We start from the raw sequence: 15,416 nt of genomic DNA on the forward strand, positions 1-15,416 counted from the left end.
TGGTGGGATTACAACTTTCTTTCTCCCCCTAACTGTTGGAATGGGGAAGAGGGGCTTTTTTTCCCAGCTTATATTTTTCTGCCATATTCCTTGGGAATGGCTCTTGATCTTCCTGTGTATAAAGACATGATTTTGGTGTGTCTGTTAGGTAAGTGCATTTCACAAAGTTCTCATGACCTGTTTTGAGCTGCTGGCCAGGCTTGGTGACTGTATTTGGCACAGAAAAGCTTGTGAGCTTCTCAGATGTGCACATCAATCTGAATAAATTCATCATGCAACCTTACCAGCCATGCAGCAGACAGTCTTGAGCAGCCTCATCTGAAATGCAGTGTTGACCCTGCTTTGAGCAGGAGCTTGGGTTGGATGACCTGCTGGTCTGAATTTTGGCAGAAGTTATTGTTCCTTTTGGTGGATACAAACTTGTTGATAAAACCTACTCAAAATTCAGTGGCTTGCGTATTCGTTGTCCATGGAAAGTTTCCTTCTTTCCAAGGAGTGTGACTGGAGAGCTTCTCAAGCCTTTTAGGACATGACTGTCTGAGAACTGTAATGTTTTGGAAATGACCTGGGCTGGGTGACCTACTGTGTCTTTTCCAACCATAATTTCTATGACTCTGTAATTTTGAGGTTGACTTCTTGTTGCCCAATTTTACAGTTACTTAATTCCAGTATCGGGCATATTTCAAGAGACCACATTTAGTCATGGTAAGACTGTGTGGGTTGTTTTGTCTTTTTCTGTTATTTTTCAAATCCTGAAGATTGTCAGCACTTAATGTATTCTTTCCTATTCCAGTGCCACAAATAATGTTCCTATCCTGTGAGGAAAGAAAAGTCTGATTCCCCATTTTGGAATAGATGGTTGCTTAAAAGAACTTGCTCCCAAATTTGTTACAGTTCTAAGGAGAGGAGTTAGGCTAGTTCTGTTATTTATTTGTACCAGAAATGCATTTCCATCATGAGAATAAGGGGTAGAATTGAGAAAATATGTATTTGGTCATATTTTCAGCATTGTTATCAGTTACATTTTTAATGAATTATTAATAATTTTTTTTTAGAGCTAAATGAGCATGTATTTTGAGGACTGTGAAAGTCTCCTATTTCTTTTTCTAAACAGTTCCTATAAACATTGGTGTGGCCCTTTTCCCTTCTCCCTGCAGAAGGCTCCCTTTTTATACAAGAAGAGATCGTATTTTGGGAAAGACATCTCCTAATAAGAACTCTTGCACCAACACTCTTTGAAAAGAACCACATCCTTTGAGTTTCTGAAGTGCCTTACCTTAGCATCCTCAGGATTTATTCCATCCTTTCTATCCTAATCTGCCGCTTGCATATTTGTGACACATGCTGAGTTTGCCAGTTTCTGGTATTTTTAGGTTTTTGTTTGTCCACAGCCAACAAAGCATGGAAACAAATCAGAATTTCATTTTGAAAGAGAGGTGCATGTATGTGTATGAATATATGTTATACACACCCAAAGAGCAAACAGGCCTAGCTGGGGGAGAATCACTTAGCCTGGAATTCCTGTGGGGTCTCGGAAGAACTGGAAATTGGAGGATTAACAGCTAGGTGTGAAAACACCATTGGTACTACAGAGACTTGCTTGGAGTTTGTTTATCTTTTATTCCATTGGAGTGATACGTGGAACAATTCATAAATTAATCATGCTCTTACAGCCACAAAATGTCTGTGTTTAAAATTTTATGGAGTGAAGGTAATCTTAGGTCAAAATAGTCCTGGGATTGTTACCAGACTTAAAAAACTCTATATGAAATGCAATAAAAAATATGATGGATTCAATAACAGGTTGCTCTCCAGTTTTGCTTCTGCCCTACATTCTTTTTCTGTATCAAAAGTTCCGTTTTATTTATGCATAGTTTCTTATAAATGTTCTTGTAGCAGAAATGGAAATCCTCAGATGTTTTCCTTACAGGGCCTTCTGTCTTTACTGCCTCAGGTCAGTGTTGTATTTGAAGAGAAATCAAAGTAGTTAATCACTTCTTAGAACATGATTTTTCATATTTTCTATTTTTGTTTGCCTTTTATTTTTTTTAAGAGCCTCTCCATTTTAGCATGCCTTTCCAAAATTGCTTTAATTCCTGTTGAACTCCTCTGAACTTGTTCCAGTTTGTGTTTTTAAAATACAGTGCTGAGTGTACTTTGCCTGGTTGAGACATAACCAGTTCTGAGATGATGGGAATAACGTCTCTTGCACTTTGTGGCGAAAATCTGCTTTGAAGGAACTTTGTGTAGAGCCTTTAAGACCTGTTGATGTGATACAGAGTGTGTAGATGAAATACCTTTCTAAAGGCTCACTTTCTCCAGCTGGCTGCTCTGCCTGCTACCTGAAACAGTGTTTTGCAGTGATGGTGTCAATCACCAGTCTGGTTTGGGTGGTTTTTCCCAGAATGTGGCATGAATAATGTGACATTCTCCATTTGTGCTGCCTGCGTCGGCAGTCCTGTGCTGTCCACACAACCTCCCTCCATTGTTTGTGCACACATGTGCTGTATTCTTGAGCTATGTAGTAAAGCTCTGAATGTTGATAGAATGCATGAATGTTTGACCAATTAACCTTAGCATTGATGGCAAAAATACCTAACTACCTTCTTTCTCTCTTGGAAAATGAACCAGCACAAAACCCAGCTGACACAAAGCCAACAAAACCCCTCATAGTCCCTAAAAAGATACTTAATTCTTCCACCATATGTGAATATTGAACAATACTTTAATTTAAACAAGTATTTCTTCTTACACTGTGACAGTGATGATTTGTCATCAAATCATAGAACGGTATGGGTTGGAAGAGACCTTAAAGATCACCCAGTCCCACAGCAGGGACACCTTCCACTATCCCAGGTTGCTCAGAGCCCCATCCAACCTGGCCTTCAACATTTTCAGGGATGGGGCAGCCACAGCTGCTCTGGGCAACCTGTGCCAGGGCCTCCCCACCCTCACAGGGAACAGTTTCATCCTAACATCCAACCTAACCCTACTCTCTTGTAAATAGTCACTTTCCATCTTTTCTGCAGTAATAAAAGTTTATCCAGCCTATAGACTGTTTTAACTGAAATCAATTAGCCTTATAAACATTTTAACAGTCTATAGAGACCATAAAGGTTTTTTGGATCGTCCTTCATTTACATATCAGAATTATAGATACATATTTTGCTAAATACATTATACTTTTCTTTCAACAGCTTTGAAAATCTTGAGTTACTTTCATTAGCTGAGTAACTTAGCCTGCATTTTTTTAAAAGGAACTGCAATTTAACTATAAATATATCCAAATGCCACAGAATTCAGGGCTACAAGTCAAAAATGCTGATCAGTTTGTAAAATCTTAATCAGCCCCTCCATGAAACCTAGGGACGGACCTCTGTGGTAGCAGAAAAATTTCCAGAAATTCACCACAGTCTTTTTCCAAGCTGCAGTTTGTTCTGCTGTTGCCAGACAGCTAAAAAGAGATGGGAAAAGCAGGAAATCTTTTTGGATTTAATCACAGTGCTGATTTGGAAAAGCAACTTAACAATGGAAAATATTTTTTATACTTTAAATCATAAACACAAAACTATACAATTTCCATGGTAGATCATGACTTAAGTAAGATAGATTGTTTTCCTTATGAGTGAAGATAACCCTTCATTTTGGAATCTGGTCATCAGAAATCCTATTCCCACGACATATTTATGTATTCATATGTTTATTTTTAATATATATATCCAGACCAGGTTACTTGATGGTTGTAGTACCATTTGTTGAGGTATGGGGGCCTGTTTGCTATGCCTGAGATCTTTAAGTATAACTTTGAAGGTAACATCTTTCTGTTTTCCCCTATGAGAAAGCTTTCCCGGCATTTTTACTTTCATGTTGAACGATGTTGATGGGCAGTGCTTATGTTTTCCCCTGAGGTTATTCAGATTCCGTTGTAAAATACCCACTTTTTTGTATTTAACTCTATGAATAAAGAAGTGCTTCTTAAGCAAGACCTTGCAGTTCTCGCCCTTGCATCCTCTGTGTGAAAACGTCCTTATTTAGGTCCATTGTTCTGTTGTAGGACTTACAAATGATGGAGATTTCAGGTAGGCTGTGGAGATGAGACTGGAGGGAAGGACTGATTGCTCATTTCTGAGTGAGCGGGGGATGAGGTTATGAAAATGTTTTAAAATCAAGATTTCTTTTGTGTTCTAGTGCCTACTGAAAGATGGATGATGATGACTTTGGAGGATTTGAGGTATGTTATTTGGATTGCTTTGCTTTGAAATTTAACTATTTTCAACTATTTTATGGACTTTTGTAAAATATGTAACAATTTCTTTTTTGTTTCCAGGCAGCAGAGAGTTATGAGTTTGGAAATGGTGAAAAGCAGACCACATCTCCTGCTATTGCTTGGGCAGCATTTCCTACAGGTATTGACAGAATCACTGTAAAAAATCTTAATATTTTATTGCTGTCCTTAGTATTCACTGTAACAGTTAGTGCTTAGAAGGGTGTGTACAATAAAACAATACACAATAAAAGACTAGCCAGAGGTCAAAACTTGGGAAGCTCTACTTCTCAAAGTTAAACTTTATTGAGGAATGAAAGAGAAATTCAGTTTATACAGTTGAAAAGGAATGGAGCTTCATCATTCAAAGGATATTCTTTACTTTTGAGTGTGGAAGATCTGTTGCAAATTGTGGGAAAACAGAAAAAGTAGCCTGTGAAGAAGTCTTCTACTTCTTTTGAGGAAAAGGGCAGGGATGAGAATGATCTTTTTTTACTTAAGCCATTTATAAAGTTGAAAATTATATTACGTATTATTTATCTCAAGCAGAAGCAGAAACATTAGGGAACTATTTTATTAATTTATATAAAGGCCTGGTGCCTGTCTGGATTTTAAGAAATTGATAGAAGTGTATTGATAAATATATATTGTCAGTAGAACTAAAAGATTATGGAGGTGTTTTGTTGTGGTCTAGATTTCACTCTTTTCACAAAAAGAAACATCACTTTTGCAGCATCAGGGGAAAAAAAAAAAACAACAGCAACCCATATTGTATTGTTAAGCAGAAAAAATTATGCAAAATAAGGCAGGTTTTTTTCTCCATATGATCTCTCTATAAATCGTGTTCTTAAAATGTTTTTATTAATTTATTTCTGGCTTTCATCTGTTACAGAATAATTAGTTTTATTTGTCATCGAAACAGAGGAAAACAAATACTAAGGAAACTAGATTTTTCCAAATAACTTTATTATTAATCTTGTCATTTTGACTGATATCCAAAATTACTGCTTAAATTCAGTAGTATGTCTGAATGTGTTTAATAAATTAAATCCAGTATAGCTTTGCAGTGTCTGTCAGTGAAGTGCAATTAAAATCCTGTAAGGTGTGTAGTATTGAAATTATTTGTACATAACAGAGAAGTTTTTCGTATGATTTTAAGTGACACAGAAGTCCTAGGGTAGGTTATACCAAGGTATTTTAAGTATTTCAAAATCAAAAGTAAACTCCTGTATTCTGAATATTTTATTACTGTAAAATCTTTACATGACTTTTTCATGCAAATGTTGCTGTGAATAAATTAGTTTATTGCAATAGGCAAGATTTTGATAGTTTTGGTCAAGTGCTTCTTAGGCATTGACTGGTAAATTGATGTTTTTAGTAGCAGAAATAACTGAATTTTCTGCCCAAAGTTATCTACATATAAGAGGCTCTTTTCTTTACCCTAGAAATTACTCTGTAAGGCTTGCTGAAAAATTCAAATATATTGTGGTGCTGTTGAGGTGATCTTGATAAATTTGGGGGGTGATACCATTATCTACACCCATGATTTGATGAACTTTCCAGAGGAGGAGTTACTCATCTCATAAATTTCCTACGTATCTGATGTTTGTAAGTTGTAAAACAAAACACTGAAGCCTGTGGCCATATTTTACAGTGTGCAGACAGAATTCAGAAATTATTTCTAAGGCCTCAATGGTGATTTTAGTGCAATTTTGCCCTTGAAATTGATCTTGGGCTTCTTATTATCTTTCTGATAGTATGGGCCACATGGCCTTAGATTTAAAATGTTAGGATGGTAGATGTAATTACTTTTCTTCTAGAAGAGTTTGCCTTTGGAAGAATAAAATGTGGGGAAGAGCTTTGTGCTGTGAGTTATCAGAAATCATCTTGAGGGTACAATGGAGTGGTTTTTCCCCACTGTGAACACAAATCCAGTCTTAAACTTTCTACCTGAATGTTACTTGTAATTGAAAATGTTCAGGGATACAGCTTTCAGTGTATACAGTATAATTTAAAGTGTGCTTGAATTTTAATATCAAGACAAGGGGAGTTGAGGAAGGAAATTTAATTTTTTTTGGGGGGGGTGGGGAGGGTAATTTTAACAGCTGAAACCTACATGAAGGGGAAATGTGCTACAAGTAGTTTGCAACATTCTACAAGAATATGTCAAATTATGATTATACAGTCTTTTGCTCAGAGCCCTACTGACGTATCACTTTTAATTGCTGGATAGAGGTAACATCCAATTAGAAAATATTACCCATGTGGTACATTTGTTATTCAGTGTCCTCATGCTGAAACTCAGTACGAAGGATAAGGCTCAATGGAATGTTGATTTAACAGTTCACGTTCATCTACTTGGTTTTGTTTTCAGAATTTCTGATCCCCCAGGGATTTTAATAATTGTTTGAGCTTCGTTACTATAGCATAGAGACATAGAATTTTCCTTGCATTAGAAAGATTGCAGGCTGTCCCTGATCTCTGCTTCTCTTAGCAAAGTGCATGGTTCTGGCAGTTCTTACATACAAACCTATGATAGAATATTCTTAATATTGGGAAGCCAGGGCTTCAGAAATTAGTAGATACTTTCTAAGTACAGTTCTGGCAATAAATTGCATCTGCATCTCATTTCAGCCTTCTTGGTCTTAGGACTTTTGGTGTACCTGTAATTGAGTGCCTGCTTCTTTTCTTTATGGTGCTGGAGCTCTGATCAATGAACAGTAAATTTATTTGGAAATTCATCAAGACTATCAGACTTAGCCTGTTAGAGTCAGGTCAGGTAGTTCTATCAGAGGCAAGTTTTTGTTTCATGGGTTGTGAAACTGTTCCATTGTGGTAACTAAAGCATAGTAAGCAGGAATGATTTAGGGGTTCTCTTTTTAAGCGAATTTTGAGCTGAACTAAAATGCAATTTCACCAGTATATACACAAGAGGAATGAATTAAGAGAGCTTGAATTACAGACATAGCATGTGTAATTCTAGGAATGTCTAATTTATGAATCTTTAACATTGCTGAAAAGTGAAAAGAAGGTTTTGCAAAAAAGATGTTTGAATGATACCTTGGATAGTTGCCACCTTTTCTTGTCTTCTGCAAGGTCATGTGTTTAGCTGAAAAATTTAAACCACAATGTTCAGAAGTGCTCACCAGTTGTTGCTCCTCATTTCCTAGGTTTCATTTTGGCAACTTCAGAAGTGGGGATTTTGTTTCTGGTTTGGGGTTTTTTTTCCCCTTCAAGATGCTAAGCATTTATTACTGTAATTAGAAAAACTGAAAGCTCCACCTGATTGTAGAAGATTCCATGTAAAACTCTACTACCTGAAAAATGGAGTTTTATTTCTAGGATTGGACACCCCAAAATAAGTGAATACCTAAAGCTCTAATCTCGGTGAGTCTACATGAGTCTCACATTCCTCCTATGTGCCCAGTCTCAGTGGCTGCTTTTACTTTTGTGATAAATGATTTATATGTGAGCTGTGCCTGTGCTATGGCGATGCTCACCAGAGGCTGAACACTCACATCACAAGGATCATGTTCAGTTTTTCCATTTGAGTTGACAGTTTTAGTAAGAGAACCACTTGTCTGCTCAGTCAGAAATTGCCTGGTACTTTATTTTAGCTGGTTTTCCGTCAGGTGGAAATTGATTTAAAGTGAGACTCAGGGTATTAAGGGATAGTATAAGCAGAGACTTTAATGTTTGTTTAGATGCAAAAAGATCATCTTCTATAGATGCAAAAAGATCATCATCTATGTCACTTCACTGCTGCTCGAACTGACAGAGTAGGTAATTGTTAGAGGAAGCTGCCTTTGAAAGCAGACATTTGGAATGGGAGTTTTATGTTAAGGTGCATAAAAGAAAGCCAAAAAAGTCCCATTTCCGGTTCTGGAGAAGAGTTAACTATTAAAATGCAGTTACCCAAACTGGTTGCTGTTCTGTTTGTACTCTCCTCTAGGCTTTTCAGACAAGTTTCCATTTTCTGCTGAGCTATGATTTTTTTTTTCTATATTTTTGTCCACATCTGAATCTACTATCACTGCAATTATCCTACTGATATTTTTCTGCCTCATGGTCTATTTTCTGTCTTCTTTTTGTTCAATGAGGTTTGCATGTTCCTCTATGTTATACCTGAATCCTAGAACTGAGAGCTGAAGAAGATGGGACAGAGAGTGCCTGGATTCAAGGATTAGTGTGTCCTTTTGAATGCCTTGAGGCCAGTTGTACACACTGGTTTGTGCTGAGTACTTGTGCAGTATTAAACAGTGATACCCAGAGGCTGAGCCTTGCTCCAGGCTAGTGGCATCTTTTACATGTTGCCAGAGTTGTAGTAATGATGTGAGCTGCTTTTTCTGAAACAACTGGATGTGCTTTTTTTGCCTATTGCAAAGACACACCTGGAGCTGACCGTGTCAAAGCTCGAAGGACTTTGCTGTTCAATTAAAAATGTATGCTGTTGGGGAAGATGAAACAGGAAAGCCTTGGAAATATGACTGCCTGACAAAAGATTTTGGGAATATGAAAACTACAGGCAACATCAAAATGAAAGCCACTTTTGAAATACCAGGTCTTAGTTACTGAACAACTGGAAAACAATGGTATGGCCACTGAAGATAATCCCCTCTTGATTGAACAATACCCTCTGCTTGCAGGCAGGTCCAAGGGTCAGAGCAGACCCTACTAGCTCAGCAGAAGGGGTCCAAAGAGTAGTTTTTAGAAGTTAAGATGTAACACTTTATGGTGATATAAGAACTCTTATAGGCTGTATGTAAATGCTATAGGATTTGTATCTTGTATTAGATTGGTTAGTGACAATTAGAATATTCAGTACGGAAGATGATTTATTGTATTGTAACCAGGACTTCTATACTTTCTCACTTCCATTCTCTCTTCTATTCACTCTATTCCTCTCTTCCACTTCTACTCTTACTTCCACTCTTGCTCTTACACCCTCTCTCTCTCTCTCACCTGCTTACTCTCTTGGGCCTGCTCAGAGCTGAGTCAGGCAGCTCTGAGCAGTGCCCCTATACCCACGCCTTTACAATAAACCGACTGTGTCCCAAGACCTGCCTATAGAGATCTCTCGTCTCCATCCGTCCGGCCGTCTCCGTCCCGACCGAACTCATCTTTAACCTACAGTCTGGCGCCCACCGTGATTGCCGAGCCCACACCCAGCACCTGCAGCCTGGCGCACAACGTGATTGAACTCCCGGTTCAGCTTTCTCCATCTGTAGGACTTTTCTCCATGGACGGTAACTAAAAGACCAGTTATAGCCACCTAGAACTTGTCGTGAGCACAGCATACCGATGCTGCGCATCGTAATAGCTGGAGCTCTGTAATTCTGCTGAGGCAGCCTTCGAGCACGGGGATTACCTGGAGCTCTTGGAGGCAATTGCCTGGCAGTCCTCGAGCACGGGCCGCCACTGCTGCGCAGCGGCCCCCTGGAGCTCTTTGAGGAGGTCTGCCGTATCACCCCTCGAGCACGGACACGCTGCTAAGCAGCTGACTGGAGCTCTGCGGAGGGAAATCTGCCGCACGCCCCGAGCACAGGCGAGTAGTGCTGAGCACCGCCTGCACTGGAGCTCTCAGTGCGGACCCACCCGTGAGGTCCTGAGCACGGAAAGCCGTTGCCAAGCGACGCCTGAAACCGGAGCTCTGGGAAAGGACCGAAAAGCGGCGTCCTGAGTGCTGAGTGGAGTGACTGGCCAGCCCCGCACGACAGTCATCTGAGTAAGGACGCTGCTCCTGCGACATCACCTAAGTGAGTATCATACTGGTCTAATAATGGGACAAACCCACTCTGCCCATGACAGAGATCTCTATAAGCAACTTAAGCATTTACTTATAAGTTCTGGTCCAAGTCAGTTGCCTAAACACGAGCTAAAAAATCTTTTAGAATGGACCCGACTTAATTTCCCAAATGCTGACCGTTCAGCCGTCTTTACAAGAGACTTTTGGGACACAGTTGGAGTTAAGCATTTTAATAATATCTCCTACCGGGATATGGCAGCCGCGCAGCTGCTCCCAGCTTGCAGAGCGCTGGTAGAGCTGTTTGCTACGGTGGCACCGCCCGCAACAGTCACCCCGCCGAGCCCGGCTCCGGCTGCTAGTCCGCCCCTTGCCGCCGCGAGCCCGCAGCGGAGCATGGCCCCCGCCCCTCCGCCGGACCCCGTGGCTCCGATACCCGCGGTCCGGCTGACGCGCGCCGCCCCGCCCCCCGCGCTCGCGGCCCCCGCGCCCGTTACCCCGGCCCCAGCCACCCCACCGAACCCTACGGCCCCTCCCGCCATCCCCGCCCCCGCCATCCCCCGCGGCCCCCGCTGCCCCATCCCCCGCGGCCCCCGCTGCCCCATCCCCCGCGGCCCCTGCCTTCAGTGCCAGCGTCTCCGCGGCCCCGCCCCTTGCCCCTGCCCCTCCGTGCCCCCCCCCCCCCGCTTCCGTCACCGCGGTTCCACCCCCCCCGCTGCCGTCACTGCTACCCCACCCCCCGCTGCTGACATCATGATGGCCCCGCCCCCCGGCGGTACCCCGGCGGGGCCAGCGCCTACCCCCCTGCTACCTACGGGTGTTACCCCTCCCCCAGCCGCGCCGGTTATGGCCATGGCTGCCATTATAGCCGGCCCCCCCCAAAGCCAAGCGGCGACCCTTCTTCCAGCCCCCCAGGTCCCCCCCCCCCCACACGGCGCCGATGATAGCCATTGTTCCATCCGCGTCCGCTGCTGCTGCGTCTTCACAGTCCCCTGCCGCTCCCGAAACACTGGTGCCCAGAGCGCCGGCCACGGCCACGCTGCTGTCTCCGGCACCCCCTGTGCACGTTACTGCAGGAACCCTACCCCCCCACCCTGCCGTTCAAGCGCACACAGCACGCCCCGAGCGGTCGCCCAGCCCCGTGGCAGCACAGACGCCTGTGTCTACTCCCGCCCCTGCTGCCGTTTCTGTGCGGTTCCCCGATCCCGGCACACCATCGCTTGCGCTGGGAGCGCCCCAGCTCCGCGAGCCACTTGATGCCGGTGCCGCGCTGCCTGCACGGAGGTCTGCAGTCTCCTCCGTTCCTGCCGCTGCTCCAGCCCCGCCTCCCGGCACCGCCGCCCCGCCACCACCCACCCCAGCCCAGCCTACAAGCTTCCAGCAGCAGCACGCCGCGATCCAGCCACCAGCCCTCCTGCCTCCCGCGGCCGCAGCCCCAGCCCCTGGTTCTGCAGTCCTGCCATCTCCTGCTCTGCCCCAACCGCCTGCCACACAGACTGCGGCCATTACAGCCTACCGCGCGGACCTGATGACGCAACCCACGCATGCGCGATCGCTGCAACCCACGCATGCGCGATCGCTACAACTCCCAGATCAGCGATATCACTCCGCACAGACTCCTCCAACCACAGCACCGCTCCCGGGACCAGCCGCGCATCCTCCCGCGACTCCGCCGCGCAGCTCCGCCCCGCCTCCTCGCCCGCCGCCACCGAGATCGGCTGCACCACTCCCGAGCTCTGCCGTGTCATCATCGCCCCCGCCGGGTCCCATCCCCGCGCCGCAGCCGCCCCCGCCGGGGTCCCCCGACACCACGCAGCCGTATCCCTCCGCGCAGCGCAGCCTCGCCTCAGAAGCCGCGAGCAGGGGGGGAACGGATGGGAATGATGCAGCTCCAGTGGCAGGGGAGACGGAGAGCCCCTCTGCCGGAGCTGATGCTTTAAATCTAACACAAGTAAACTCTGAAAAGCAGCCAGATTTGTTTGCAATGAGCCCCAGAGTCCCGCCAGCGAGCGACGGGGATCTTGCAACCCAGAAAGAGAAAACGAGTTCTGAAAGTTTGTCAGCGCTACCTTCTGAATCAAAAAATCCTCCAAAGTGCTCAGATTATTCTAAATTAACAGATTGCCATGAAATAAGACCCCAAATCTATAAAGATGAAAGTCTTAGTCTATTAACTAAGCCTGTGATAGCTAGCCAACAGCCTGACAGTCCTAAAACGTGGGCTGCTATCCACACTCTCGAAATTAAAGAACTAAAAAGTGCTGTAAGATACAGTGGTATTTGCTCACCGTACCTTAAACAACTGCTAAAAAGTACCCTAAAAGGAACACATCAAACTTTAAAACGCATTTTAAATCAACAGAAAGGGGGAAAAGCCCAGGCTACACCTCAAAGAAGGTTGAATAAAGCTTTGTATGTTTTTAATTTCTTGAATAGCTCTGCAGAAGAGCCTGATCCCTCCATTCATAGACATTTCTTAAACAACAAAAAGCAAAACTGAAAGAGCACCCCCCAGTTTTAATTAAGAATTTAGCATCAGGAAAAATAAAAAGACCTTATGATCTTATAATGTGGGGAAAGGGATTTGCATGTCTCTCCACAGGTGAAGGAACCAAGTGGATTCCGGCAAAGAACATGAAGCTGTACCACGCATCAAAGCCCACTGTCGGTTCCACTTCAGCCAGTGACCCCACGAGTGGAAGCTGAGAAGCCAACACTGAAATGTGAACTCGGCAGAACCACTGAGAGAAGATTGTCTGCCAGAAACAGCTCAAGAAAAGAATGGAGTTTTAGCATTATTTGTGTAGATGCATGTTGCTTTTAATCTTATGTTTTAATTTTTGTAATGAAACTTTACCTGTAAATCAACCAAAGACAAATGTCTGGGTTGCTTTAGCCAAATCTGCAGGCTCCGATACCATCTGTCTATCTGACACAAGCCCTGACAAACCTTTTTTAACCTGTTTAGTTGAAATGCCTTTTCCAGAAGGTTTTGGTAATGTTATTCTTGATAAGTATTCCATATGATAATGATCACATTTCTCCAACTTCCAGCCATAGACACCAAACTTATATTGATTATCTTTTATTAGCACATGGGCATGGCTGTGAAGATTTTGAAGGATTGTGCTGTATGAACTTATCCGATCATTCTGTTTCCATTCACAAACAGTTACAAAACCTAAGGGACCTAGCTAACCAAATTACAACAGATAACCCGTCTTGGCTAGACAGTTTGTTTGATGGTTGGAGCTTTGCACCCTGGCTAAGGGAACTCTGTAAAATAGGCTTGATTATTCTAGTAGTAATAATTATAGTTTTAGTAGCAGTACCTTGTATACTTCAGTGTGTGCAAAAAATGACGAGTAGGACTATGTCTAATATCTTAATTGTCCATCGAAAAGGGGGAGATGTTGGGGAAGATGAAACAGGAAAGCCTTGGAAATATGACTGCCTGACAAAAGATTTTGGGAATATGAAAACTACAGGCAACATCGAAATGAAAGCCACTTTTGAAATACCAGGTCTTAGTTACTGAACAACTGGAAAACAATGGTATGGCCACTGAAGATAATCCCCTCTTGATTGAACAATACCCTCTGCTTGCAGGCAGGTCCAAGGGTCAGAGCAGACCCTACTAGCTCAGCAGAAGGGGTCCAAAGAGTAGTTTTTAGAAGTTAAGATGTAAGACTTTATGGTAATATAAGAACTCTTATAGGCTGTATGTAAATGCTATAGGATTTGTATCTTGTATTAGATTGGTTAGTGACAATTAGAATATTCAGTACAGAAGATGATTTATTGTATTGTAACCAGGACTTCTATACTTTCTCACTTCCATTCTCTCTTCTATTCACTCTATTCCTCTCTTCCACTTCTACTCTTACTTCCACTCTTGCTCTTACACCCTCTCTCTCTCTCTCACCTGCTTACTCTCTTGGGCCTGCTCAGAGCTGAGTCAGGCAGCTCTGAGCAGTGCCCCTATACTCACGCCTTTACAATAAACCGACTGTGTCCCAAGACCTGCCTATAGGGATCTCTCGTCTCCATCCGTCCGGCCGTCTCCGTCCCGACCGAACTCATCTTTAACCTACAGTATGCAATACTTCCTCTTTTCCTTTATTTTTATTTAGTTTGTTTAGTTTATGTCTTTTTTAAAAACAAGATTTTCTGTTGTGCCGGGTTGGTAGTGCTGATCCACTGTTCAGGGCTTTTATGGCATAACTGGAATTTGGTATGGAAGCGCTCTCAGTCTGGTGTTAATTCCACTTAAGTTTTATTAGCTAGACAGTTAATTTATTTTGTTGTCTTTTTATCTCTTATAAAATATAAAGCTGCTTTATTACGTGTGTTGGCAAACTGTTTGTATGTGGCTTCTAAGACAGCTGTGGATTTTTTTAACTTAAAAATGTATAAAACTTGGGAAAGTACAAGTAAAGTTTTCCAGTTGACTGAAACTGATTAAAGATCATGCTGAAGCTGAGAGGTTTCGTGAATCAAAAGAGACAGAGTTGAAAGTGATAGTTTTGAGAGCTGTTGTCTTGTAAAACCTCTGTGTAAGTTAAGTGTCTCAATTTATTGTGGCTACAATTTTGAATGTCCCCCAATTGATACTACTGAAAAACAGGCACTTTGTGTGGAATTACTCTTCATTGCAATTGGATTATAAGAGATGCATAACCTTACATTAGTGTGACTAGACTTGTGATGGGTTCTGCTAGGCATGGACTCCAGAAACAGAATTAATTTTTGGATGGTTCTTCATATTGTGTGTGTTTTCTGTTTCTAGTACCTGAAGTCCATAGATCTCCTGATGTTCTCCTGGAGCACTCTGTGCCTTCTTCCTGCCTGCTTCCTTCTGACCCCTTCATTTTATCAAGTGATAATGTGGCAGCAGCTATTCAAACAGGCAAGAGTGGGATAAATCCAGCTGTTCTTGAAGAGCAGGTAAACCCACAATTTTTGAGCTTCAGTGTGGGAACTCAATGTATTAAAATATCAGTGTTGCATCTTTTCCGTGCACATTTAAGTTGAAATGCTTTTTAAGGGCAAAAGGTCCTTGGATTTATGTGATGCAGACTTCGAAGTAAAATGATTTTTAAAAGTGTTTATGAAACCTAGAACTGATAGAAACCATACTGCTTTGCTATGAACTGCAAGAGAGATAAGTGCATTAGAGTTATTAAAAGTTAAAGGCATGCTGATGGTGCTGGGCATCCATGAAGAAAACATCAGCATGTAGGAAACATCAGCAGGAAGGTTCTCTCAAAAAAAATCGGTTACTGTTAAGGCTGTAAAGATTACAGATGTATTTATATGTCATTCTCCTAAGTTTTCTCACGTGGTTTTAGGACTAGGTTTTTAGGATTTTCAAGGATGGGGCTCGAAGCAATCTGGTCTAGTGAAATG

At 42.6% G+C, this 15,416-nt stretch overlaps 1 protein-coding gene across 3 annotated transcripts in view; it reads left to right on the forward strand.

Moving 5' to 3' along the window:
- CCDC91 (coiled-coil domain containing 91) overlaps positions 1–15,416 on the forward strand; it is a 122,880-nt gene that overhangs the window by 19,846 nt on the left and 87,618 nt on the right. For all 3 annotated transcript variants that reach the window (XM_032106552.1, XM_032106550.1, XM_032106551.1), the window contains 3 exons: positions 4,189–4,231; positions 4,328–4,406; positions 14,797–14,954. In XM_032106552.1, the coding sequence (XP_031962443.1) occupies positions 4,202–4,231; positions 4,328–4,406; positions 14,797–14,954 (267 nt within the window). In that variant the 5' untranslated portion in view covers positions 4,189–4,201. The remainder of the gene's footprint in view (positions 1–4,188; positions 4,232–4,327; positions 4,407–14,796; positions 14,955–15,416) is intronic.

This window comes from Corvus moneduloides, chromosome 4, assembly GCF_009650955.1.
Source record: "Corvus moneduloides isolate bCorMon1 chromosome 4, bCorMon1.pri, whole genome shotgun sequence".
Taxonomy (NCBI): domain Eukaryota; kingdom Metazoa; phylum Chordata; class Aves; order Passeriformes; family Corvidae; genus Corvus; species Corvus moneduloides.